Below are 26,292 nucleotides of genomic sequence, written 5' to 3'. Positions count from 1 at the left end.
TTTTGAGAACATTCATTTGACGTGAGCTGACTGCTTGCCAAATTCAAGATGTGACTCACAGCCCAGATTTCCAAGTTCAGAAGCTGCTGAGTAGAAACTTTTTTTTAATTTTTTTTTATTGTCAGACCAGTTCTGCCTGTCACTGTGGTCTCATTCAGTTTTTTGCTGTACCGGGAATATTTCATTTAATCTATTATTGTACGAGACCAAATTTAGGAAATGAAAATAAAATCCAAGAATGGTGCGTACAATATACTGCAAGTATTTGTACATACTAAATAATGGAAGAAAAGGGGGCCGTGATCTGGACAATACAAAAGTGGAATTTTTTGTTTTAAGGAAATAATAATAATAACTTAAAAGAAGTGAGCGTGTGAGCAAATCTGAAATTTTGATGTTTTCTTTACTTTAAGTGCTCTTTTCACAACAGATGTTCCAAACATTTCACTTAACTTCCTGCTGGATATCCTGGCTCGCAGCAACACCTAGGCAACAGCATCACAAACATGAAACAGCGGACATAAAAGGAAATACAGAACTGATCTGGGAACAGAAGCGGGGAAAATAAACCTCTTGAAAAGGTGGAGGTTAATGTGCTTACACAATTAAAAGCAAAAACTTCTCTCACTGAGTGTTGGAGCTCGTTGCGTAGAAGAAATTATGATGTAATGAACTCAGTAAAACAGGCAATATGTCAACATGTGGTGACTCTGCACGCCACCTAGTGGCAGTTCAGGACATGAGCTCAAATATACAGTAATTTAAAAAACAAAGAACCGAGTCTTCAATTTCAAGCTCGGCACATAAAACCTGATAAATGCTTTTTTTTTTAAAAAATTATTATTACCTACTTTATTCACAAAAAAGTGTATATGTTAAAATCTCTATTTCACTTGTCAACTAAGCTACAGAATGAGCAAAGTCTGTCTGCTTCATTGACAACAATAAACCATCAATCAATCTGTTTTTCCCAGCTAAAGTTAATGCACCTGAATGCACCCGTGGACACAAATCTATTACTTTTAATTCAATTCTGCTCTTCATGTATGTAGTTCTTTTTCACGACACCATGAATATAATGTGATGTAGTGAAAACTTCGAAGGAGTTTGCGCAAGAAAGCCGATTGCGATCGAACGCAGAGTTGAAGTCACGACAAGAAGGGAAGTGCTTCAAAAATAGAAGTCAATGCAAAAAAAAAAAAAAAAAAAAAAAAAAAAAAAGTGGTTTTGCGGAACATATAATGACGTTACAGTGAAGTTGACCTTTGACCTTTTGAATATATATATAAAACTTCACCATTGAATCCTATCACACATTGGCGGGAAATGTTGTCACAGTCGTGGCCGCAAATATGTGTCTGTGAGGTCCCGGTGACCTTTGACCTTCGATCCAAAGTGTCCACATTAAAGATCTTCAGTGTTGAGCTGCCGCTCAAATATATTCACTGGACCGAATCATCCGATCATCTCACAATAACGTCTGAGCATAACATCCCATAACATCCCAAAAAACTCCGGCATCCTCATCTTCATCTTCCTCATCATCATCATCATCATCATCGTCGTCGTCAGCAATGTCGTCGCTTCTTTTGCAACACATTTCTGCACGTTGTGGCCCGACCGACTGTGTTTACTCCGCCGAGCTCGGCGTGCCAAAGAAACGTGCACCGTCTCGCCAAGTATGCTTATCAAAACCCTTCGAGCAATAGGTGTCACACACACACACACACACACACACACACACACACACACTACTGACGCAAACCGACGAGACAACTTTTTTTTTTTTTTTTTCCCCTTTGTTTGTTGTTGTTGTTGTTGCTGTTAAAGCTTTCAGCTGCCCTGGAGTCTCGGTTGTGGATCGGTCTCCCTGATAAAGGTCAGCTGAGCATTTTAAAATCTTATCTCGAGAGAACTTTACTCATTTACTTGTTTGGAAGTAGCACACGTCAGGTTAGAGTCTAATATTTAACTCTTCCCAAACTTCCCAAATGATCAACGTCGTTGCGCTCTTTGATTTTGGATACTTGGAACTTTGGCTGACGTGTCCCTGAGCCTTCGATGTTTAACACTTAATATATTTTTTTCATATTTTATTGTATGTGTAATATTTGAGTGGCTGAACCGGTGTGAAACTCGGCTGTCCGGACAGGGCTGCATGGTGTGTTTGGTTACGTGCACATTGATTTGATTGGCAGACAAGAGAACCAATCAAAAACATGGCTCACAATTTGAACGCCTACAAGAGTTCTAGACACGGATATGTACATAAGAATATATCCAAACGTGTTTTGTAATCACCAGCAACAAAAAGTGCAATTTAACGACTTTTTCCTCAGTAACTACGTTCAATTTGTAATTTCATTACGTCATTCAGTTACATGTAACTTGGTGCATCGCATCGCAACGCAACAATGCCTCTTGTTTGACCATTGACCTACTAATGGAAAGAGACCTAATACCTTAGAAATACGAGCGAGCACGTCACGCGGCTCTCTACCGCCATCTAGTGGCCGCACGCAGCTGGAACTCAGAAAAAGTTTGCGCTTCCGTCACTCCAAACTCCATTTAAAATATGCCCGATTTAAGCGGAATTGTGGGTTAATAGAAATAAATACGTCAAAAATAATCATTAAAATGTCACCGGAACTGCGAGTGGACCCTCTTTAAATTCGGCAAACATAACAATCCACCAATAAGAAAACAAGCGAGTTGCATTTGTTGGATTTGAAAAAAATAAAATGCTGCTGTAACATCGCTTCTTCCTCCACAGAAACTTACTTCCTTTACTTAATGATAAAGTTCAACCGGCATGTCCCAACCCGCTGGGAGTAAACGTCTCCGCGGAGGGCGGTGTCAGTAACAAAAAAAAACAAAAAAACAAACAAACCACAAAACCACACCGACTCCTCTCGCTTCAGCATTCCTCTCAGTTTTTTTTTTTTTTTTTAATTTTTTATTCCCTGCAGGCATCTAACAAGAGGAACTCCTCAAACTCCTCCGTGTCGTCACTCGACGGGCTGAAAGATGGCATTAAACGGTAAAACTGCAGTCGTGACCGGAGCAGCGATGGGAATAGGAAAAGCAATGACGGAGATTCTTCTGAAAAACGGTGCCAGGGTAAGAGTTTAGTTACAGATCACCAATACGGTTTGTTTGTTTGTTTATTTGTTTGTTTGTGTGATATTGTGGCTTTAGACGTTTAATATATCTGTGTTCGCGAGGCGGAATATAAACCAGGCATATCCATTCAATTACAACTTTTGAACATTTATGCTGCTTTGCAACCTGCGGAGAAAATAAGTAACAGTTCAAGTCCTGCATGACAAATACTAAAGTAAAAACTCAGAAAAAGTTCAAGTACTCAATGACGTCATTCGGTGATTAATACTGAGGCATCCGTTTGTTGTAGCTGCTGCAGGTGTGTTTATGTACAGTTTTATAAACGGGGACAGCAGGTAAAATCTGATAGCTGAGGGACAAATAAACTTTGTTGGCATTATTATATGTACTAGATGTACCAAATAAATTGATAACCGAGGTTGTGTATGGGATGTTTTTTTTTTGTCACTTGTGCAGGTGGCCCTGCTGGATATGAATGAAGCTGCAGGACAGAGTTTATTAGAAGCCCTGAACAAAGAGTTCGGACCAGAGAAGACTTTGTTCCTCAACTGTAATGTTGAATCAGAGCAGCAGATCAAAGGTAACACACACACACACACACACACACACACACACACACACACTCGGAAAAAACAAGTACTGTAATGGAAAAAGGAGGAGGTACTGACGGGAAGAAAACAGCTGCACTCTGAAATAAACATGTCTGGAAACACATGAAACTGATCAATGTCTTCATAGAGGTTTTTTTTGTTGTTGTTGTTGTTGTTCCAGTCAGCGGATCGTCGTCAGACTTCAGGAAACTCACACACTCAAACTAATCCTATCAAGTGGCATTTAATCTCATGTCATTACCGCGTATACAGTTACATTACAGTGTGCAATTTAAATTATTTGATTTGACAGAGCGGAAATAATTTACTCAGTTCTGAGAAGAAAAGAAAAGAAAAACAAAAACCACCCAAAAGGCCTCAATATACTTACAATAAAGATAAAGCTGTCAAGTTATAGATTTATATTTCATGAGGGTTAAGAAAGGCAGATCAGCATTGAAATATGTTTCGTGGTAAATGATGGTAAAAGGGAAATATACAAGTATTGCTTCAATTAAAACGCTAACTTCTGAAAAATGCTGCAGAAACTGGAAGAAAAATGATCACAGATGTATTCAGTGTGTATTTTGGATACCATGAGAAAGTTTTTTTATTTAAGAGCACAATCTTTTTGTTGAATGCAAATGACAATAGTTCTGAATTAGTACAGTTAATTAACATAATTTAATGTCCGTTGGCTGAAACTAACAATTGTTTTGATGAATTATATGTAACTTATAAAAAAAACAGTGACATTTCCCATGTCAAGTTCCCAAAATTTAATGTTTTCAAATGTCCAACAACTAGCAGGAGGTGCAAAATTGTCCCCTTAAAAAAAACAAAAAACAAAAAAAAACAGCACATATTTTTGGGCCTTTTTTTTGCTTAAAAATACCTGACGAATTATCAAAGTTGGATTAATTGGCCAATCAATGCAGCTCTGTGGTGCCACACTTACAAAGGTCCTGCAAGCGTCTTGAGTAAGTCTTGATGGGAGGAAGAGGAAAGTTGTACAATAATAAAAAAAAAAAAAAAAAAAGACCACAAACTGTTTTGTTTTTTTTTCTCTCAAGCTGCTTTTCAGAAAACCGCAGAAACGTTCGGAGGAATCGACGTCCTGTGCAACAACGCCGGCATCTTGAACGAGAGCACGTGGGAGAAAACCGTCTCCGTCAACCTGGTAAGAAGCACAAACGGCATTCAGTTTGGATCGTTTCTTACTTCGCTGCGCCCGAACTCCCCACGAAGGAAAACACGGAGCACGTCATATTTGCAGACGGGAAGATTCACCTCCGAGTTCTTTGCGTCTGAGGAAATGAACAAACCAACGGTCAGACTCGGCGGTTTAAACGGCGCGTCGGGCTCCCCCGTGTGGTTTCGCAAACAACTTCCCGCAAAGTATTTATGAGGCAGAACAAAAAAAAAAAAAAAAGAAAAGAGAAAAGTTTTGTTTTGCTGTAAAAAAAAAAAAAAAATTCACACCAAAATAAACCTTTGTGTTTGTAGATGGGGGCCATCAGGGGGACTTACCTGGCTCTGGAGCACATGAGCCAGTTGAGCGGAGGTCAAGGAGGCGTCATCGTCAACACGGCGTCTCTGGCGGGTAAAACTGGGGACTGTTAACTTTTCTTCGGTTCTGATTCTTCTGGTGCATTTTGAAAATGATCTGCGACCGACGTTGATCCCGCAGGTGTCGGCCCGTTACCGAGCTGCCCCGTCTACACGGCCAGCAAGCACGGCGTGGTCGGCTTCACTCGAGCCATGGCGGTAAGAAATACAAGAATTTGCAGCAGAAAACTACATACAAAAAAAAAAAAAATTATATATATATATAGATATATATATCGTTGCACTGTATTTGATTTTATAGCACTGGACACTTTCTTTCATCCCGACCTGTATTTATTTATGTTTTGTATATATACTTTGTGTGTGTGTTTATTCATTGGTCTAAAAAAAAAAAAAAAAAAATAATAATTTTTTTTTATAATTGATCTTTATTTTATTCTACATGTCATTTTTTCCTTTTCTTTTCTTTCCCGATCGTGTTTCTAAGCCGCTGTGACGACTAAATTTCCCCAATTAATGAAGTCTTACCTATCCGTCTATAAAACCAGTGAACGTGACGAGAAAAAAACAACAACAAAAAAGCGTTAAGTTTCATTCATGTTGAAAGCTTCAGGTCAAAATCTGTAGTCGTCGCGGCAACGTGGAAACACAAGAAAGAAAAAAAAAATGACAAAAACAATGAAATAAGATGGAGGTACAGAATTTTTTTTTTTTTTTGGACAAAACTATAAGAGCAATTAATAAATACACACAAATCAAATCAGATAAGTAAATACAGCCGTGTCGACACGGCGTAACGTGGTGTGCATCTTCCCCCAGGCTGCCTCGGCTGCGTCGGGCTACGGTATACGGGTCAACGTCCTCTGCCCGGGTTTCGTCCAAACGGACTTGATAACCACCATCCCGGACAAACTGGGACAATTCTCCCACTTGGTCGACGCCACCCAGCAAATAGTAGAAAAGATTGGGATTATAACGTGAGCTTGTGAGCTTTTGTTCTCCATTAAATCTTCCATTCGGCGTAGAGTAGTCCCGTCGTGACCGTGTGTGACGTTACGCTGTGCCTTTTTTTTTTTTTCGTCGTCGTTGTTGTTGTTGTTATTGTTTTGTTTTTTTTTGATTCAGCGCGTCCGAGGTGGCCGAGTGTCTCCTCGAGCTGGTGACGGACGAGACCAAAAACGGAGAAGCTCTCCTGGTGCTGCCGAGAGGAAAGACGTACGTGGCCTTTCCGTCGTTCGCCCAGTAGCCGTCCGGCGGCGACGAAACCGCGACGGGCCGCGACCCCGCGACCAAAACTGCAACGTTTCAGCTCGAATGTCTTCAACAATCGCGGAGATATTGTACATAAACGTTTCTCAGCCGCAGGCTTTCTCCTCTTTTGTTATTTTGCGCTTCGGCAATTTGCCTCCTGGCTGACGTTTTATCCGTCTTATCACTTAAAAAAAAAGGCTAAAATTGTTTGCTGACATATTAAATGTGCTCAGGTCTGTAAAAACAGCCATATTGTTTGTACACGCTCCGATGTATTTTCATATTGACCATTGGGTGGCGCTGTTTATTAACGTGTAACTCGTGTTCAGTTTTGCCTTTTTAGGCCTCAAAATGTTGCAGAATAAAAGGGAGAAAACCGAGACGCAACAAAACCTTTCAACAAAATGTGCATGAGACCTAAATTTTGTTGGTAATACGTACAAAAAAAAAAAAAAAAAAGACGTGCGTAAGACTATCAAGTGTAAAAGTACTCCTTTCGGTGTCATGTTATTAAATAATTTCTATTGCTGATGATAATTTGATGTTGTACTTTGTCAAGATGGAGCATATTTTAACTACCTCCTATACTGCCAAGTGGTTTAATATATTATAATCCCTCATATTCTACGTTTTATGTGGAAAAAAAACCATAAAAGTAATGGTAACTAAAGCTGTTAGTGAAATACAACATGTATGAAGTAGTTTAAAATAAAGTCCAAGTACCTCAAGATTTTATTTACTTGAATAAAACTTGCGTTAAACTCAGTGGCAGAATATACAGCGAGTAAATAATAAGTAAACAATCTTGACATGGACTGAATAACTTTAAATAAATCACTGAAAAGTATATTTGACATATAATCCACAGAGGGGAAAGATTTCTAGACTGATCCGGCGATCGTAACCAGCAGAGGGCGACATTTCGTTTACTCGAGGATTTATAGGCATGTACCGATGAACTCAGTATACTTTGAAGGTCAAAGGTCAAATGTCACTCAAACATGTTAATGTTAAGTATTTATACACTAATCATAACAAAATGTCACAAATATCAAAAGGATAAAAAAAAAAATTACAAAATAAAGTGATAAGATTTTATATGGAAAAGGTCACTGTGACATCCGTGTTGTTTAAATAAGTTGCTGGTTTACTGAGAAAGTGCAAATAAGAACTACCAACATTAACAGCGAAATGTGCAGTAGATTTTTTTTTTTCTCTTTCAATTATATATATCAAAAACTGCTCATTTTTTAATGTCATCGTGCGTTACAAAGATTGTACACATGCAGGTAATCACAGTAACCGTGGTAATACTTTACCATTTTGCAAAAGTATCTGTGTTGTTGCTTTTCTTATCCCCATCGCTGCTCCGGTCACAAGTGCGATTTTACCATTTAAAGTCATTTTAGCTGTTTAGTAAGAAAGCCCGGCGGCTGTCAGCTGGAGGTCAAATGTCTGATCCGTGAAGGCAACAAAAAAAAAAAAAAAAAAAATTCCACTGGCACAGTAAAGTGGCAAATAATTAACCAGGTGATGTTTTCAGTCATTTATTAAAAACAAAATAAATAATGTTTCCGCCCGGTCTCGAACCGGGGACCTTTCGCGTGTTAGGCGAACGTGATAACCACTACACTACGGAAACTGTTGAAAGCTGATGCAGGGAACAGTCAGAAATTTTTTTTTCGTTCAAAAAAATAAATTCACCAGGCAACATCAGCATACACAACTGAGAAAATATGATCTGTTACTACGTCAACATCAGCATACACAACTGAGAAAATATGATCTGATACTACAGCAACAGAGTCTGCTGGGTGTCTGTGGCATTAACAGCTATTTGTCTCCATCTAGTGTCTGACTGGGAAGAAACACTGACCTGTGTACCAGATGTTTTGTAAAGTTACTTTGACTACAATTTATACACGCATGTTGTATTTTAAAAACTTATTATATAATTCCTTATGTTGAAGAAATAGAAAAAAATAAATAAAAAAGAAGACCCCAACAGCCTGTTACATCCCACCAATAGAGCAATCACCAGCTGCAGTGAATCCACCTGGTAATAAACCGTAGGCTAAACCCACAGCTGTGAAAGAAGACCAAAATAAAGAAATATAAGTGTTTCCGCCCGGTTTCGAACCGGGGACCTTTCGCGTGTGAGGCGAACGTGATAACCACTACACTACGGAAACTGTTGGGAGGCCTCTTAAAGGGCCAGATCACACAAAAACACATGAGCCCCTACCCAATTATATATAATTGAAGTGTTTTTTTAATTTATTGAGTGAATATTTTCATTCTCTTCCAACAGAGCTGGTAAAAACTCATCAGGAGTGGGTCGACCCCGTGTCATAATAACTACGAGCAGTCAGTGCTATATTCTGCCTCCAGGATGTGAATCTTGTAAACAAAAAACAAAAAAAAAACGAGGTGCGTTCCCGTGGGAACATTTCTGCCGGACTGCCAAAAGCCAACTTCATGACGGGTGAGAATCAAACGTCACATTTCCCTTCCCGCTTACTTTTGTTTGTAAAATTAAAGAAAATAATACAACTTCGTGCAGGGATTGCCGTGCTGCCTTCAGGATCCCAAATCCCGGGATCACCTTCGTACCCGGTTTTTCTGGGAAAAACACCCACGGGAACAAAGACCTCGTCACCAAAGTGGATGCTGAGCATGCTGCCCCGGTACAGACCTCTTCCAGAGATGAACTGCTTTTTGTTTCATTGAGTTTTGGATAGGTTAGACGATGATGTTCCTAAAATTGTTTTATTTGTTGTTTTGGCCTCGGTTCACCCCGAAGGCATTTTTAGTTCAGATTATCGATTGTTGTAAACCATATAAATAAATTGTTAATGATCTGAAAAAGCTTCACGTGATCCTGCGGGGCTGCTTGGGACCTGGGGAAAAAGAAAAAACGGGGCTAAAAACTTACACCCTTGTTATGTCTCGGGCCAAACCTAGACGGGACATAACAGGCAGCCCCTTTTATACTCTTGGGCCACTCACTCCCTCCCTCTGGACGGACCTCTTACGACTGCCACGGCTACTCCTCCTCAAGAAAATGGTGAAGGAGATTGTGGAGAAGCAGCAACAACAACAACAACAACAACAACCACCTACAACAAAGAAAACAAGGTCTTGCCAGTGGCCAACCAAAGTCACGGTACCTCGGTGATGGCTCCTCTATTCACTTCTTTTATCAGTCTGGGGAGGTGAAGTACTTCTACTGGTACACAAAAGTACATCAGACTTATGCAGCAGAAGGCCTCACCAATCCACGAACGCCGTTTGTTGACTTTGCTGAAACAACATTTTTTTTTTTAAAAGAGCTGGAGGCTCCACCAAAGTGGATGCTGAGTACGCTGCCTCCCCGGTACAGACCTCTTCCAGAGATCCCAACAGCCCACCACATCTCACCGGTCGGGCGGTCTTAAACCCAACAAGCAATGAAAGAAGACCAAAATATAGAAACATAAATGTTTCCGCCCGGTTTCGAACCGGGGACCTTTCGCGTGTGAGGCGAACGTGATAACCACTACACTACGGAAACTGTTGAAATCCTGTTTAAGGTCCAGTTGACTGGTGATTTAAACACGGAGCCCACTGACTCAACTGGGCAACCAGCACGCTGGGCAACCAGCACGCTGGGCAACCAGCACGCTGGGCAACCAGCACGCTGGGCAACCAGCACGCTGGGCAACCAGCACGCTGGGCAACCAGCACGCTGGGCAACCAGCACGCTGGGCAACCAGCACGCTGGGCAACCAGCACGCTGGGCAACCAGCACGCTGGGCAACCAGCACGCTGGGCAACCAGCACGCTGGGCAACCAGCACGCTGGGCAACCAGCACGCTGGGCAACCAGCACGCTGGGCAACCAGCACGCTGGGCAACCAGCACGCTGGGCAACCAGCACGCTGGGCAACCCACCTGGACAGTCGTGGAGTTTGTACCCTCAGCAAAATGCTCTGGCCATACTACCGCACAAAAAAATAACAAATTAAAACAGCAAACAACGAGTGGATTTCGTTTCTTACACCTGGCGGGAAAGTAGTTCCACTAATTAGGCCGTTTTACACTAGATCAGAGGCAAATAAATAAAACAAAACAAAACAAACAAAAAAAAAACTCATCAGGAAAGCGGTGTCTCAGCCAGGTAGCCACAAACCTACAGTACGAGCCAAAACTTTACTCACCACCGAACTGAAAACACACGCTTTAACTTATGCGTGGGAATTTCACCAATACTACGGTTTAAGATTAGGTTAGGTTAGGTTAGGTAGTTACTTTATTTAGTTACTTTATTTTTCGCTACAGCAGCATACAGAAGCAATAAGATAATAATAGAATAATAGAAAAGCAATAAAATAGCAGTAAAAATATTAAATGTAAAATATAAAATGCACAGTATATACAGTACAGTATATATCTATATATATTATATACAGCGACAAAATACCCAAAACAATGACAGACCATGTCTCCTTAAATTAAAATAACAAACAAAAATAAATCTAAATTTGAGCAGCCATGCTTCTCAGCAGAGGGGGGAAAAAAAAAAAAAAATCAATCATAGGAGGGCAGCCCTTTTATACTCTTAGGCCACTCCCTCCTCAGGTGCTGGCAACCAATCTAGCAGCCAATTGGACGGACCTCTTACAGCTAGGCCACGCCTACAAAACACACGGGGAGAGTGGAAGCACCTGAACAAGATAACCAACACCAGCTGCAGAGCAACCACCTGGTAATAGGAACATAAATGTTTCCGCCCGGTCTCGAACCGGGGACCTTTCGCGTGTTAGGCGAACGTGATAACCACTACACTACGGAAACTGTTGAAGTCCAGACTGAGAGACAGTTTCCACGTAACACCAGGAGAGAGGTTTGGACTACAGTACGTGGAGCCCAGCTGTCGTCCTGTCCCCCGAGACTGGGACAAGCACTAAGTCCCACAAAGCTGCTGGTGCAGGGGAGGGGGAGCATCGCTCTCCAGAGCCAGCTGCTCTCAAGTTCACTGAGCTGTGCGAACACGTCCCATCAAAGCTGGTGGCCTCCTCCATTGTCCTGGACCGTACCCGGTGGACACACAGCCTACGAGGGAGGTTATTGATGGTCTTCTGGGGAAAAACACCGCAGGAACAAAGACCTCATCAACCAAGCGGATGCTGAGTATGCTGCTCCCCCCGGTACAGACCTCTTCCAGAGATCAAACATCCCGTTACATCTCACCGGTCGGGCGGTCTTAAATCCAACAAGCAATGAAAGAAGACCAAAACATAGAAACATAAGTGTTTCCGCCCGGTTTCGAACCGGGGACCTTTCGCGTGTGAGGCGAACGTGATAACCACTACACTACGGAAACTGTTGAAGTCCAATTCACAGAAGAACGAGTGGACTTCATGGGCACCATTACAGGTGAAACACTTTAAGACACTAATCCAACCAGCGCGGTGGCGACCCACCTGGACGGTCGTGGAGGAACCACCAGCTGCAGTAAGTAATAAGGCCTCCTCCATCCAAAGGTTTCACATCTGGAGCCCACAGCTGTGAAAGAAGATCAAATTATGGAAATATAAGTGTTTCCGCCCGGTCTCGAACCGGGGACCTTTCGCGTGTTAGGCGAACGTGATAACCACTACACTACGGAAACTGCTGTAGTAGTCGAGTGGAAGCAGAAAAACGGACCCCTTGTTGAAGACCTCTGCTCTAGCGTGACATCTTTGGTGCGTCTTCTTCTGGCTCTAAAACAATGATCCAGCCCACCAAGAATAAACGTAATTCAGCTCACCTCTTCATCCATTAGTTGTATTTTAATTCATACTATTAATACATTCTGCATGTTTCATAGAAATACAAATGAAAATGACGTGATTTTTACTCTCTCGTTTAGATGTCATAATGGCACCACCGCTGCCATTTGCTGCTTTTCCACCTCCACCTCCATCCAGCTGTGAAAGAAGACCAAAATAAAGAAATATAAATGTTTCCGCCCGGTCTCGAACCGGGGACCTTTCGCGTGTTAGGCGAACGTGATAACCACTACACTACGGAAACTGTTGAGGTCCAATCTGAGGGCCGGTTCGACAAATCGAAATAATGCCGCGCGCAGCAGAGCTCGTCACGCAGCCGGAAGACACGTGACAGTAAATCACACACACACACACACTTCAACGTTGTTGACTAGTTGTACTTTGACCACGGGTGGAGTCAAACCGTGGATCTTTGGGTGGTGTAAATATATGTTTGAGGGGAAAGCACAAAGAAGAAACGTGGAAATAATGATACTGCTTATATTGGAGTGCTTTAAAAAAATTAATATATAATGGTGAAAATAACAAAACATGTTTCCGCCCGGTTTCGAACCGGGGACCTTTCGCGTGTTAGGCGAACGTGATAACCACTACACTACGGAAACCCGTTATAAAAGAAAGGCAATTCACGGAAGATAAATATGTTCTCAACAGGAGCACTCGCATAAAGCCGGTTTATATATTTAATCTTCAAATTCATAAAAGCTAAGCTTAGACCTACCCACTCTCGCCCCCTTACTGGTAACCATGACAACAGTAATGCTTTTTTAAAAAAAAAAAATGTATCCTGTAAATGAAGTAGCTACAGGTTTCCGTAGTGTAGTGGTTATCACGTTCGCCTCACACGCGAAAGGTCCCCGGTTCGAGACCGGGCGGAAACATTATTGGTATTTATTGTTTATACTTTTAATCACTTTCCATCCAAAACTGTAAAATGATTAATAAGTTTAACACTGTTTTTCCCTGTTTTAACAGTAACACTGATCTAGTTTGGATATTGAACCTTCGGATTCATAAACACAAAGTCGGTACTACTTCTTCCATAATGGTATGTAGTTTGTTTTTCTGTCATAGCCATCGTGTCCAACCAAACTTTTCACATGACTAATGAATATAATAATGCTCTGACATATTTTAACACTGGGAAATACTATATTGTACATGAAACATTTAATCTAGTTTATATTTATTTAATGAAAATTTAACAAAATACCAATAATGTTTCCGCCCGGTTTCGAACCGGGGACCTTTCGCGTGTGAGGCGAACGTGATAACCACTACACTACGGAAACTTGTAAACGAATGTACACGTAACCGCTAAGAAGTAGGTGGCTACTGCGTAACTGCGCCTGGATGACGCAAGACATGTGTAATAACTGTTCTGGCAAAGCAGTACAAATAATAATACTAGTACGAGATACCCTGTTACTCCTGAAAATACTCTATTAATATTAATAGTGTTCCATTCATACAAAAAAAAACGGGGAAAAAAAAAATGATTTAGTAGGTAAATCAGCCACTCAAACTGAGATTCAGGTCAACATCTGAGCCTCCGTCTGTGTGGAGCCGTGATAACCAACAATACAGAGGACAAAGGACAACGGAGGGGACTCAGTGAGACCGTCCATTCAATGCTTCACGGACACCCTGCGCATCAGTATGACGTCAACACGTTTTTTTTTTTTTTTCTATCGTATTAAAGCTTTATACTGTTATTGTGAGCTTAAAACTCCCAGCAGCCAAACTGTAGCACTCATTTCTGTAAATTGTGAGTTAAACACGTATAAAACCTCAGATTAAATATATTAGGACAACAAACAATATATGTTAACAAGATATGTGAAGTAAGCTGCATTTAACACAGGAGAAATACAATTAAAATAAAATAAAAAAAATGTACTCACTGTTTCTCGAAAACTCAAGACTGTGCAGCAAACTTCATTTAAACCCTGTTGCAACTCTGTCCTTTCTCCACCTGCAGGCGTCTGCGCTGAATCCATGAACTCCACTTATAAACCCGATAAACCTCGTATCTGTCGACTTTAAATTGTCCGTCTCCTCACAGCTCTCACACCGCGTCCACTTTCACGCAGAAACTCAGGTGCTAAAGCGCCGTTATCCTCCAAATGAGCGCGGTGATAGCTGCTGGCAGCAGTCCACCTCGTGGCCTTGAAGTTAGCTTCGCTGCTTCATCAGCAAAACCACCGCGAAAACAGACCAAGTCCGCAGCTCTTAACTTCACTAACGCCAACGTAAAATATTTTACCGTGTTTAAACTCCTAAAGATACTCTGTCACTCCTGAAGATACTTTGTTACTACTAAACATACTGTTACTCCTGAAGATACTTTGTTACTCCGAAAGACACTCTGTCACTCATAAACGTACTCTGCTACTCCCGAAGATACTCTATTACTCCTGAAGATACTCTATTACTCCTGAAGATACTCTATTACTCCTGAAGATACTTTGTTACTACTAAACATACTCTGTTACTCCTGAAGATACTCTTTACTCCTGTAGATACTTTGTTACTCCTAAAGATACTCTGTCACTCATAAACGTACTCTGCTACTCCTGAAGATACTCTATTACTCCTGTAGATACTTTATTACTACTAAACATACTCTGTTACTCCTAATGATACTCTATTACTCCTGTAGATACTTTGTTACTCCTAAAGATACTCTTGTCACTCATAAACGTACTCTGCTACTCCTGTAGATACTTTGTTACTACTAAACATACTGTCACTCCTGTAGATACTTTGTTACTCCTAAAGATACTCTTGTCACTCATAAACATACTCTGCTACTCCTGAAGATACTCTATTACTCCTGAAGATACTCTGTCAACTGAAAACTTTCCTCACAAAATATCCAATGAAGATTTTGAATTTTCTTCAGTTTTAAATCTGGTCAGAGTCACTGCCTTGTTCAGACTATTCATTTTCAGTCTGACTCACAACAAGGTAAATAATAATAATAATTTTAAAAAAAAGGATGTGTCATTTTCAGATTATAATATTACATATATTATAATATTTGTGCAGATTGTCAAAAGACAACTTTAGATGTTGGAAAAGTCTTCAGTAATTTATTGTAACTCGGATATTTTCTCGGTCTGATCCGAGGCGCCGCCTCGCTCAGGGCGGTGACTTTGTGGAGCGCATGCGCTAATTTGGGATAAAATAACCAATCAGAAATGAGAAACAGCGCAGTCTATTTACATGAAGCGCATTCAAATAGAGAGTCGACACGGCCAGAGTTAATCCGTGATCAGCAGAAACGAACATAGCCATGCCAGACCCAGTCAAAGCGCCCAAGAAGGGCTCCAAGAAAGCCGTGACTAAGACCGCCGCCAAGGGCGGCAAGAAGAGGAGAAAGACCAGGAGGGAGAGCTACGCCATCTACGTGTACAAGGTGCTGAAGCAGGTGCACCCGGACACCGGCATCTCCTCCAAGGCCATGAGCATCATGAACTCCTTCGTGAGCGACATCTTCGAGCGCATCGCCGGCGAGTCCTCCCGCCTGACTCAGTACAACAAACGCTCCACCATCACCTCCCGGGAGGTCCAGACCGCCGTCCGCCTGCTGCTGCCCGGGGAGCTGGCCAAGCACGCCGTGTCCGAGGGCACCAAGGCCGTCACCAAGTACACCAGCTCCAAGTAACTCCTCTCTGACTAAAACCTACAGAGAACAACAACGGTCCTTTTCAGGGCCACACACCGACTCTGGAAGAGCTGATTTCCCGACAGGCTGTGATGGTCATCCTGACAAAAAAAAAAATAATTATATTCTCTTTTAACAGCATGACTTTTATGATATTTCTGCAAAAATGATAAAATCACCATTACACTTTTTTTTTAATTTTTTTTTTTTTAAATCAATATAATTTTTATATCAAATAAACTACATTTTAATGAAAACTAATTTCCCAAAACATCCACATTTATCTCGAGCCGTTCTGCATTTGGTGCATTTTAGTAACTAATTATTTTAAAAGTAGGAAGATAATTTGTCATAAAAACTGATCTTTAATAAAGATTTATATAAAGAAATAAACCCACTAGACTCTTCAGGAGGCAACAAAGGGGTGATAAAAAAAAAAAAAGTTCCAATAGGTGGCGCTGTTTCCTTGTATGTACTGCTCAGTGGAATAAACAAACAGTAAATGTATATTTCCTGTTTATTATCAGGCTGAGACAGAAAACTAGTTATTGTTGTTGATCTTTAAGTCCTCCTGGTACACAATAACATATTAAATGATTATTTTTCATTATATTTTTTGCCATCAAGTTGTTACAAAGACATTTTCTCCTTTATTTAAACCCCCGAAGCATCCAAGACCTGTTTATAAAGCTGTTTTCTTCGGTTTTTAAATCTTATATTTATGTTCATGTTTACATTATGGTTAGTTATTTTGACCATAAAAAGGTAAAAATCATTTAAAAAAATAAAAATAAAAAAGCAAATGCAGTGTATATTGTAACTATTTGTTGTCACAGGTACTTTTTTTTTTAATTTCCTCCTGATTATCAAATTATTTTGTGTTATTTATTCGGCCTCCCTTTTTCTGGATATTAATAAACATTAATAACTTTTGTCACGTAACTGTGTTAAAATATTTCTGCAACCATTTAAATCAGCATCACTGCATTCATTTGCTTGTTCATTGCATATTTTGTATCAGTACAGTTGTTATTATTATTAATATTGTATTATATTCACTTATGAAACATGTACTATTGAGCACGTGACCTACCTAAAATTAAAACTTCAAATGAAAACAAATAAAAGATTAAAACATGTACAGAGTTTATCCATAAAATAGTAATTTTGTTTACTTCATGATTATTAGTTTTACTGCAAATGACACAAATGATCATGATTCAAACCATATTTTAAGCAAATGCTGTATTGATTTCTCACAATATATTGATCAGCTTTTAAATATAATTTTTACTTAAGTCATCAAACTGGATTCAAACACAAGTCTGTAAACAATTCTCATAATTTCAGTGTTTTCTTTCCCGTTTGATGGCATAAAAAAAAATAATAATAATTAAAAAAAAAAGGCAAACGTGTTTTTTTTTTTTTAACTCATCTGAGGATCATTACAAAGTGAATATTTAAAAAAATAATTATGTTTAGAAATCTAATAAAAATGCTGATTATACGTTTTATTTCTGGATGGAGCTGATAAGTCAGGTTACAGACAAACTGGAGCTGATTACAGGGACATTAAGTTGAGTCTTTGCACAGCGTAAGAAACAAATAATAGTTTTAATGAAACTTTAAATCAGAATAAAACTCCACTCGTTAACCGCTGCGGTCGGTTCACTGTCAAAAGATTTAATGGGAACAGAAAGTGTTTTCCAGGAGTCCCAACCAGCTCGTCACCGTCACCGTCCGTGTGTTTACACCGACCGGAAACTTCACTTATTAAACGTCAACAAATCGCATCACCGCGACTATTTTATTTCTATCGGGTCCCTGAATGTCTTTGTTAAGTGGAACAGCTGCAACACCTCGAATAAAAGCCGCTTTTGGCCGTTTTAGGAGACGAAATGTGAGGAAAAGTCGAGCCGAGCGGCACAAAGTGACCGTGAATCCGAGAGGTTTGAAGCCTGCTGGAGTGAACCGACTGAGTCCTGGGAGTCAAACGCCGGCTCAGGCCGGAGGGAAACGTGTTTTCTTGCGGTAGCAGTAACACTCGTGTTTTAAAGCAGTGACTTTGTGAGGAATTTCTCTCCAAAACGTGGAGGAGAAAACACAAGTGTGGCCACATTCGAGGCGGCAGCGGAGCGGCGGGTGCGGGTTGCCTCTCCACGGTTCTCATCTGCTCGTCATAAGTCCCGCCTCCAGCTTCGAGCTCGTACAACTTCAGACGAACACCAACTTAGGAACATGGCAGAGGAACTTCCAACAGCAGCACCGGCGAAAGCTCCGGCAAAGGCCGCAACAAAACCGGCGGCTAAAGCCACCAAGAAGAAGGCAGCTCCCCGGCCCAAGAAGGACGGACCGAGCCTCGTCAAGCTCATCGTCGCCGCCGTGGCCGAGTCCAAGGACCGCAGAGGGACCTCCATCTCTGCGGTCAAGAAGATCCTGGCGACCAAAGGCGTCGATGTGGTCAAAGCCAACAAACGCATCAACGCCACCGTCTCCAAGCTGGTCGCAAACGGGACCCTGACTCAGGTGAAGGGGACTGGCGCCTCCGGTTCCTTCAAGATCACAAAAGAGCCCAAAGCCGCCGCCGCCGCCCCGGTCAAGAAGGTGGTGAAGAAGAAGGCGCCCGTCAAGGCCAAGAAGCCGGTCGCGAAGAAGACCGTTGCGGCTAAGAAACCTGCAGCCAAGAAAGCGGCAGTCAAGAAGTCTCCGAAGAAGGCAGCGCCCAAGAAACCCGCGAAAAAGGCCGTCAAGAAGAGTCCGAAAAAGAGTGTCGCTGTCGCCAAGAAGTCGAAGCCGGCAAAGAAACCCGCAGCCAAAAAAGCTACCCCGAAGAAGACCGCAGCCAAGAAGACCAAGAAGTAAATCTGATCCAGCACGCAGTGCATCAAAGGCTCTTTTCAGAGCCACCACACGCTCTACTAAAGACCTTCCTGGCATATAGTATTAAAACATATAATAGTAATTATATTAGTCTATACAAAAACAAAAGCAGTAAGTCACCAGCTGCTGCATCATGTTACAGCATAATGTTTAATGTAAATTATCATTTCCTTTAATGTTTTTCTAATTGTTGATGTTACTCGAAAATAGACCTGACGATAATAAGTACATAAAATCATAATAGATTAGAACTTGGACCTGAATATATGATTAGACAGAATAAACAACCGATAACAGTCTTAATTGTGTTAAAAACACGATTACTAAAATCATTCCATCACTACATTTATAGTTGTATATTTAAGTTAAATATTGTTATAGTATATTTATAGTATGTATTTCTTTTAAAAAAAAGTTCAGTTAGATCAAATGTTAAATGATAACCCGCTTATGTTTCTCTCAAATAACCCTTTTTCTTTTCTTTTCAGCAGCCGTTAGTTACTTTCTGTGGCGCTTTAAGTTCAAATTTCAAATATCTTTTCTCCAATAGTTGAGCAGCTACAGAGCGCGTGAGCCGGATCTGGACCAATCAGCGCTGACCTCGTTCCGGCTGCTCCTTTATAAAGCCGCTCGATCCCGCCTAGACTTCATTCTTGCTTTAGCTGTTGACACAGAAGAGACAGAAGAACTGAAAATGGCCAGAACCAAGCAGACCGCTCGTAAATCCACCGGAGGAAAAGCTCCCAGGAAGCAGCTGGCTACCAAGGCCGCCCGGAAGAGCGCCCCGGCCACCGGAGGAGTGAAGAAGCCCCATCGTTACAGGCCCGGTACCGTGGCTCTCAGGGAGATCCGCCGCTACCAGAAGTCCACCGAGCTGCTGATCCGCAAACTGCCCTTCCAGCGCCTCGTCAGGGAGATCGCTCAGGATTTCAAGACCGACCTGCGCTTCCAGAGCTCCGCCGTCATGGCGCTGCAGGAGGCCAGCGAAGCCTACCTGGTCGGCCTGTTCGAGGACACCAACCTGTGCGCCATCCACGCCAAGAGGGTCACCATCATGCCCAAAGACATCCAGCTCGCCCGCCGCATCCGTGGAGAGAGAGCTTAAACTGACCAGGGACCAGTTCACACTAACACAACGGCTCTTTTAAGAGCCACATATCCCCACTAATAGAGCTCAACTTCCTATTTATCAGTGAATTACTATAATAATTATGACGTACCTTGCGAATTAACTGTATGCCAAGATTGGAAATATTAATTAATTATTAATAAACAAAAAATAGATTATATATATATATATATATATATATATAATTTACATATATAACTAAATATATAGTTATAGATGTATTTATATCTATAACTATAGATATATAGTTATAGATATAACTATATATATAAAACTAGATATATAGATATAACTAAATATATATATATATCTATATATAGATATAACTATATCTATATATAGTTATTTATATATATATATATAGAGCTCAACTTCCAATTTATCAGTGAATTACTATAATAATTATGACGTATATATAGTTATATATATATAACTATATCTATAGTTGTATATAACTTTTCATAATTAAATTTAATTGTGAAAGGATTTGAAAACACCTCGATTAAACGTAAATTAAAAAAACGTGTATCTATATATATACATCAGGGTTTCAGTTTGTGAATATATATATATTCACAAACTGAAACTGATGTGGGCATTGAGTTTATCTAATCTGGTTGCTTACATATTTTTTTATTTGTTTTATCTAACAGAAACTAACGTTCAACGAAAAACAAACTATTTGCTTGTAGTACTGAAACCTACAAAATACCTGTTTTTATATAACAGGTTTATATAGGAGAAATGAAAGTAAGAATCATTGATGTGTTTCTATTTAGGATCTTTTCTCTTTCATAAGGAGTGTGTGGCTCTTAAAAGAGCCGTTTTCTTTGGTTGGTCTCGACTTTGATCTCTTTACTTGGACTTCTCGGTCTTCTTGGGCAGCAGGACCGCCTGGATGTTGGGCAGCACGCCGCCCTGAGCGATGGTCACTCCGCCCAGCAGCTTGTTGAGCTCCTCGTCGTTGCGGACCGCCAGCTGCAGGTGGCGCGGGATGATCCTGGACTTCTTGTTATCGCGGGCGGCGTTTCCTGCCAGCTCCAGGATCTCAGCGGTCAGGTACTCCAGAACCGCCGCCATGTACACCGGAGCTCCGGCTCCCACACGCTGGGCATAGTTGCCCTTCCTCAGATGTCTGTGGACACGACCAACCGGGAACTGAAGTCCGGCTCTGGAGGATCGGCTCTTCGCCTTTGCTCGGGTCTTGCCGGCTCCCTTTCCGCGTCCAGACATGTTGTTGTTTTCACGTAGTAGGAAAAGGTTAGAGAAATGTGTCCTGTGAAGGGCAAACCTCCAGTTATATAGCAAGCAGCTACTCGCTCATTGGGTCAAAACAAGCGTTAGTGCAATCGACCAATCACAAACGAGCTCATCTCTGGTTTCAGTATTAGCGCTTCCGGTTTGCTCTATTTTCAAAATACAACGTTAAAACACATGATTCACTGTCATTGTTTTTTATTTGATACAAAATAATTGACATAATATTTAAGGGAAAATATAATCAATTTATACACCCATACAAAATCATTTGGGGGGGGGAGGTGTATATAATTTACATTGATTGGATCAATTATTCAATCTTTGTGTTCAAAATATGAGGAAGTAGTTCAACACAAACATCTCTTGGAGACAAAAGTCAACTCAAGATTCTTTTGAAAAAAAAAAACAACTTTCAAAAAACAAAGTAGAAAAAGCTTCATGAAAGAGATGAAATATGCAAGAACACTTTTATTTGCTTTGTCTTACAGAAACTAACATTCAGTGAAAAACAAACAATTTGCTTGTAGTTCTAAAACTGACAAAATATCTCAGTTTTTATAGAAGAAATGAAAGTAAGAATCATTGTGTTTCTATTTAGGAACTTTTCTCTTTCATAAGGAGTGTGTGGCTCTTAAAAGAGCCGTTTTCTTTGGTTGGTCTCGACTTTGATCTCTTTACTTGGACTTCTCGGTCTTCTTGGGCAGCAGGACCGCCTGGATGTTGGGCAGCACGCCGCCCTGAGCGATGGTCACTCCGCCCAGCAGCTTGTTGAGCTCCTCGTCGTTGCGGACCGCCAGCTGCAGGTGACGCGGGATGATGCGGCTCTTCTTGTTATCGCGGGCGGCGTTTCCTGCCAGCTCCAGGATCTCAGCGGTCAGGTACTCCAGAACCGCCGCCATGTACACCGGAGCTCCGGCTCCCACACGCTGGGCGTAGTTGCCCTTCCTCAGATGTCTGTGGACGCGACCCACCGGGAACTGAAGTCCGGCTCTGGAGGATCGGCTCTTCGCCTTTGCTCGGGTCTTGCCGGCTCCCTTTCCGCGTCCAGACATGTTGTTGTTTTCAGGTAGTTGATAATCGTGAGAGAACTGTGTCATGAGAATAGCAAACCTCCAGTTATATAGCAAGCAGCTACTCGCTCATTGGATCAAAACAAGCGTTAGTGCAATCGACCAATCACAAACGAGCTCGTCTCTGGTTTCCGTATTGGCGCCTCCTCCTGGTATTTTCAAAATATAACTGAATTGTGGTTCACTGTCATATTTTTTTCTATTAAATTTCAGAAATAATTCAATCTACAGAATAGATGAGAAACTATAATAAATAATTGACTCATACAAACGTATTTACTTCTAATATATCAGTTGTGTATATATATCACAATTATATTTGGCTGATTAAAATGAGAGTAACTAGACACATAGAGTACATCCATTTTTCTTTTTTTCTGACCTTGGATTTGTTGTCAGGTTATTTTTACTTTAAATGTGGAATCAATTAACTACAATTATAATGGCAGTACACTTTATTTGGAAGGTTCTCGTGTCAAAACCGTGCAATAACTTGTTTTTTTTCTTTATTTAGGCGAGTGATTACTGCATCACCGCAGGATTTGTCTGAGGTGGAGCTATTGTTTCTGATCATTTTTGGAGAATGGCTGAATTAATTGGTTTTACGTCATTACTGTTGATTTAATCTGGGTACTTGTTACGGCTTTTATTTTGGAGGTACAGGCAGTCAGATAATTCATTAATGGGTCTGCTGGTGAAATTGTTTTGCATATTATAAGTTCATGCATTTATTGAGCGCATACAGGGGACGCAAACATGACTCCATTAATACACTGCAGACAGACAGGATGTTTTCTTTAATATTTATATTCTGTTATTGACAGAAAAACAAATTTGGAGAGTCAGTAGGATCAAATGAGCAGGAGATGATGATGATATAGGAACTCTTTATTGCGTAAATTAATAAATTAAGCTTTTCAGAGAAGCTCAGCTCGGGAAGAAACAATTAAAGACGTCGGTAATGAAGGCCGAGCGGTTCAGAGTTTGAAGTGACTGTTAATATTTCATGTTGGAAATTTACTCAATTTAAAAGACTTGAAACGACCACACCCAAAAATTAAACACAAAATCACTGCAAACAGACGCCCAACGACCTTTTTTTCTTGTCCGCGCGACATCCAACGTTTATAAAACCAGGTTTAAATCCTAAATTCAAATGCGACGACTCGATGAACCCGGAGGTCGGAGGTCATCAGTGGTGCCCCGTCAGCAGGTCCCAGAGGCAGCAGCAGCACAGAGCCGTCGAACACGCCGCCAGACACGAGTCGCCGCCTCCTCCCTGATCCCGATGTCCATCCACGAGGTACACTGGCGGACAGGAACGGACGTCGACGTCAAAACCTGTCTTCGCCGCGCGGCGGGGTTTTAAACTGCGCGTGTCGTGGACGTACCTGTTTGTTTGGGCGCGTACGGCGCCCCGTGGTACCCGGGCTGCGTCGGCGAGGCCCCGTGGGGCGGCATCGCTCCTGGGTGATGCCCACCGTGGTAGGAGGGGTCTCCTCCAACCGCGTAGGTCTGAGGGAAGGTCTGGAGGAGAGAATGGAGGCGGTTGCCGTAGTAACGCTGACGATTATCAAGTTTTAAGGTCGTTAAATTAGCTGATTTTAATTTTTCAATTACCAAACTAAGGTTTGTTTAGTTAAAAAAAAAAAATTAAAAAAAAGTTGTTACGTTTAAGAATAAAGTTGGAACGTTCTCAGACAATTATATTGAGAATAAAATTGTAAAATTTGGAAAAGAATTTGAGTGTAATACAAAAAAAAAAAATCATAAACTTTCCCAGATGAAATTTTTTGTATTTTCTCAAAAGTATTTCAAGACTGGAGTCAAAATATCTGACGGTATTTTGACAAGGTTGTGATATTGCAAAGAAAAACATTTATATTTGAGATCTAATTTAATTTTTTTACTTTTATTCATTAAATCAACAGGATTTACATTTCGTTTAATTTCAACTTCACGTGAAATGTTTGTTCACGCTTTCAGTCGCTATGACGGAAAAATAAAACAACTGAAAGTTTCAACAAATATGACAGATTTTTAGCAGCTTTGGAATTTGTTTCACGAACAAAAAAAATAAATAAAAGTTAACAAAATCTCCACTTGACAATCATCTGATATCAAAACTTTCTCAGACGGCCTGTTTTGGAGTTAATTCCTGTCTGAAGGACTGCTACCGCAGTGCATGCTGGGTACCTGGTATGGTGAGCCGGGGAAGGTGCCGGGCTGAGAGATGAGAGCTGTAAAGACACAACGAGCACTCCAGAAAGTAAAGACGTATTATCGCGAAAAAAAAAAGTCATGCAAAACTTAAAATCATCAAAATACATTTGTGCTCACAAAAATTTTAAGAATAAAATCGCAATACGTAATGAATGAATTCATAATGCTGGTATTCTCGTAACACAACTAGCGCCTCGGAAGTATTGGGTTGGTTTAAATAAGACGGTAGTTCACTACTTTTTACTAAAATATCGTAAAATGTTCACGATGGAATACTGAACAGGAAAAAACAAAAAACAAGGACACAACGTGACTTTAAAACGTAAATATGTCGGGGGTTTTTTTTTATCGCAGACGGACGAACCTGGCGGGTAGCCGGGGGCGGGGGGTCCTTCAGGGAAATGAGGACGGTACGGAGGAGGCTGATCACCGCTCATCTGGACGGACGGACGGGTGGACGGACGGGTGGACGGACGGGTAAGTAGAATCTAACAGTAGAAATATTTACCGAAGAAAGAGAAAAAATAAATATTAAAATCATCCGACAGGCCAGTCGCTTGCAAAACTTTCTATTCGTACCGCTGCACGTAGTTCTGGTAAATCAACGGCTCGATGTCCTTTCTGTTAATGCGACATTCATTTTCTCTTCATGAAGACAACGTCGTTGCGTGAATATAAAAAAAAAAAAAACGTGTCACGTTCGTTTGACTCGTAGCAGTTTTGTGCGCGTATGAATGCCCTCTAATGTCGGGTCAACTGCCTCCATACCGGCTCTAATCTAATCATCCGGTCTCCACGGCAACCGCCGCGAAGACACAGGCCTCCGTCTTCTCTCCGCCGACTCCTCGTTTTCCGTGAAACAGACGTTTTGTTTGTTTTGAGGAAAATGGGGAAGTGTTTACCGTTAAACCAGTCGGGGTAACCGCCGGCAACGGACGTGACAAAGCGCAGGAATTTTTAGTCCAAACGTTGAAGCTGAGAAATGACGCCATGTGTTGGTTAAAAAATAATAATAATAAAAAAAAAGGTAAACAAATGTCCCGTCCTGTCAAATCTTTTGACATTTCTTTAACCGCAGAGTTATTCAGTGATGCGACACATCGCGAACTTTTAAAATGTAAATTTTTCTTGACAGCTTGAACACAAAAACTTGGTCCTCCAACACATCACAGACTTAATAAACTTCTTAAATCTTCACTTTATTCCTTAAACGATATAATTCAGCTGTTTAATCTTTTTGGCTTTATGACAATATGTTTACAATCTCAATTATGAGTGATGATTAACACGTCTTTATTCAACAGCTCAATCAACTAAGGAGCTGCAGCAGAAAAGTCAGTTTAATAAGTTCACTGTACGATCAGTCAATGTAACCAGACTCCATATGTCCTAAAGTTAAATGTTTTCACGGCAGAAGTAAATATTAAATGAATGATATTTCACTCTTAAGTATCCAATCTTCATATTCAGCCTCCATGAAATAAATACGCGTTAAATTGTCTGTTTTTTCAGTGGAGTCTGGTGGGAAAAAAAGAAAAAAAGAAAATCTCAATTTACCTTCCAGTTGAAGACGAAATTCAATGTTAAAACGTTGATTTTCTGTCTGCTGTCGTCTCCGGATGATTGACGGATCGCCTGGACACGAGGAGGCAGCTGTCAGAGGACCAAGGACAGGGTGGGGTCAGAGGTACCTCCCTCCTCCATCTCCTCCTCCA

The 26,292-nt window shown here is 40.9% G+C and overlaps 6 protein-coding genes and 10 non-coding genes across 17 annotated transcripts; 5 read left to right on the top strand and 11 right to left on the bottom strand.

The window, feature by feature from the left end:
- The first annotated feature begins 1,859 nt into the window (after window positions 1-1,859).
- LOC138213663 (15-hydroxyprostaglandin dehydrogenase [NAD(+)]) lies at window positions 1,860-7,070 on the top strand. 2 transcript variants are annotated; one of them, XM_069174909.1, is made up of 8 exons: window positions 1,860-1,879; window positions 2,970-3,120; window positions 3,580-3,703; window positions 4,787-4,893; window positions 5,220-5,316; window positions 5,404-5,480; window positions 6,102-6,259; window positions 6,408-7,070. In XM_069174909.1, the coding sequence occupies exons 2-8, from the start codon at window positions 3,028-3,030 to the stop codon at window positions 6,526-6,528; spliced, it is 777 nt and encodes a 258-aa protein (XP_069031010.1). In that variant the 5' UTR covers window positions 1,860-1,879; window positions 2,970-3,027; the 3' UTR covers window positions 6,529-7,070. The 2 variants fall into 2 exon arrangements, with proteins under 2 accessions (XP_069031010.1, XP_069031009.1); XM_069174908.1 differs by lacking the exon at window positions 1,860-1,879 and having other exon boundaries at window positions 2,824-3,120.
- A 1,032-nt stretch (window positions 7,071-8,102) lies between these two features.
- trnav-aac (transfer RNA valine (anticodon AAC)) lies at window positions 8,103-8,175 on the bottom strand. Its single transcript has one exon. It is a non-coding gene; the product is annotated as a tRNA-Val (tRNA).
- Window positions 8,176-8,652: 477 nt separating this feature from the next.
- trnav-cac (transfer RNA valine (anticodon CAC)) lies at window positions 8,653-8,725 on the bottom strand. The gene has a single exon. It is a non-coding gene; the product is annotated as a tRNA-Val (tRNA).
- A 1,288-nt stretch (window positions 8,726-10,013) lies between these two features.
- Window positions 10,014-10,086, bottom strand: trnav-cac (transfer RNA valine (anticodon CAC)). Its single transcript has one exon. It is a non-coding gene; the product is annotated as a tRNA-Val (tRNA).
- Window positions 10,087-11,295: 1,209 nt separating this feature from the next.
- trnav-aac (transfer RNA valine (anticodon AAC)) lies at window positions 11,296-11,368 on the bottom strand. The gene has a single exon. It is a non-coding gene; the product is annotated as a tRNA-Val (tRNA).
- Window positions 11,369-11,824: 456 nt separating this feature from the next.
- trnav-cac (transfer RNA valine (anticodon CAC)) lies at window positions 11,825-11,897 on the bottom strand. Its single transcript has one exon. It is a non-coding gene; the product is annotated as a tRNA-Val (tRNA).
- Window positions 11,898-12,112: 215 nt separating this feature from the next.
- Window positions 12,113-12,185, bottom strand: trnav-aac (transfer RNA valine (anticodon AAC)). Its single transcript has one exon. It is a non-coding gene; the product is annotated as a tRNA-Val (tRNA).
- Window positions 12,186-12,516: 331 nt separating this feature from the next.
- Window positions 12,517-12,589, bottom strand: trnav-aac (transfer RNA valine (anticodon AAC)). The gene has a single exon. It is a non-coding gene; the product is annotated as a tRNA-Val (tRNA).
- Window positions 12,590-12,877: 288 nt separating this feature from the next.
- Window positions 12,878-12,950, bottom strand: trnav-aac (transfer RNA valine (anticodon AAC)). The gene has a single exon. It is a non-coding gene; the product is annotated as a tRNA-Val (tRNA).
- A 203-nt stretch (window positions 12,951-13,153) lies between these two features.
- Window positions 13,154-13,226, top strand: trnav-cac (transfer RNA valine (anticodon CAC)). Its single transcript has one exon. It is a non-coding gene; the product is annotated as a tRNA-Val (tRNA).
- A 338-nt stretch (window positions 13,227-13,564) lies between these two features.
- Window positions 13,565-13,637, bottom strand: trnav-cac (transfer RNA valine (anticodon CAC)). Its single transcript has one exon. It is a non-coding gene; the product is annotated as a tRNA-Val (tRNA).
- A 1,989-nt stretch (window positions 13,638-15,626) lies between these two features.
- LOC138213610 (histone H2B 1/2-like) lies at window positions 15,627-16,188 on the top strand. The gene has a single exon (XM_069174841.1). It carries the CDS (start codon window positions 15,644-15,646, stop codon window positions 16,013-16,015), a length of 372 nt encoding a protein of 123 aa, XP_069030942.1. The 5' UTR covers window positions 15,627-15,643; the 3' UTR covers window positions 16,016-16,188.
- A 2,052-nt stretch (window positions 16,189-18,240) lies between these two features.
- On the top strand, window positions 18,241-18,936 carry LOC138213628 (histone H1-like). The gene has a single exon (XM_069174856.1). It carries the CDS (start codon window positions 18,254-18,256, stop codon window positions 18,875-18,877), a length of 624 nt encoding a protein of 207 aa, XP_069030957.1. The 5' UTR covers window positions 18,241-18,253; the 3' UTR covers window positions 18,878-18,936.
- A 472-nt stretch (window positions 18,937-19,408) lies between these two features.
- Window positions 19,409-20,093, top strand: LOC138213627 (histone H3). Its single transcript, XM_069174855.1, has one exon. It carries the CDS (start codon window positions 19,590-19,592, stop codon window positions 19,998-20,000), a length of 411 nt encoding a protein of 136 aa, XP_069030956.1. The 5' UTR covers window positions 19,409-19,589; the 3' UTR covers window positions 20,001-20,093.
- Window positions 20,094-20,790: 697 nt separating this feature from the next.
- On the bottom strand, window positions 20,791-22,373 carry LOC138213646 (histone H2A-IV-like). The gene is given in 2 exon segments (XM_069174880.1): window positions 20,791-21,274; window positions 21,955-22,373. Coding segments are annotated over 2 exon segments (777 nt in total). The 5' UTR covers window positions 22,337-22,373; the 3' UTR covers window positions 20,791-20,879.
- A 1,173-nt stretch (window positions 22,374-23,546) lies between these two features.
- On the bottom strand, window positions 23,547-25,014 carry LOC138213622 (cysteine-rich and transmembrane domain-containing protein 1-like). The gene is made up of 4 exons (XM_069174850.1): window positions 24,942-25,014; window positions 24,551-24,594; window positions 23,746-23,917; window positions 23,547-23,662 (listed from the first exon to the last, which is right to left on the bottom strand). The coding sequence occupies exons 1-4, from the start codon at window positions 25,012-25,014 to the stop codon at window positions 23,547-23,549; spliced, it is 405 nt and encodes a 134-aa protein (XP_069030951.1).
- Window positions 25,015-26,292: the final 1,278 nt, after the last annotated feature.

This window comes from Embiotoca jacksoni, unplaced genomic scaffold, assembly GCF_022577435.1.
Source record: "Embiotoca jacksoni isolate LCO1_2020_lvr unplaced genomic scaffold, fEmbJac1.0.p SCAF_62, whole genome shotgun sequence".
NCBI classification, from domain to species: Eukaryota; Metazoa; Chordata; class Actinopteri; family Embiotocidae; genus Embiotoca; species Embiotoca jacksoni.
This window is presented reverse-complemented; position numbering and strand designations above follow the sequence as displayed.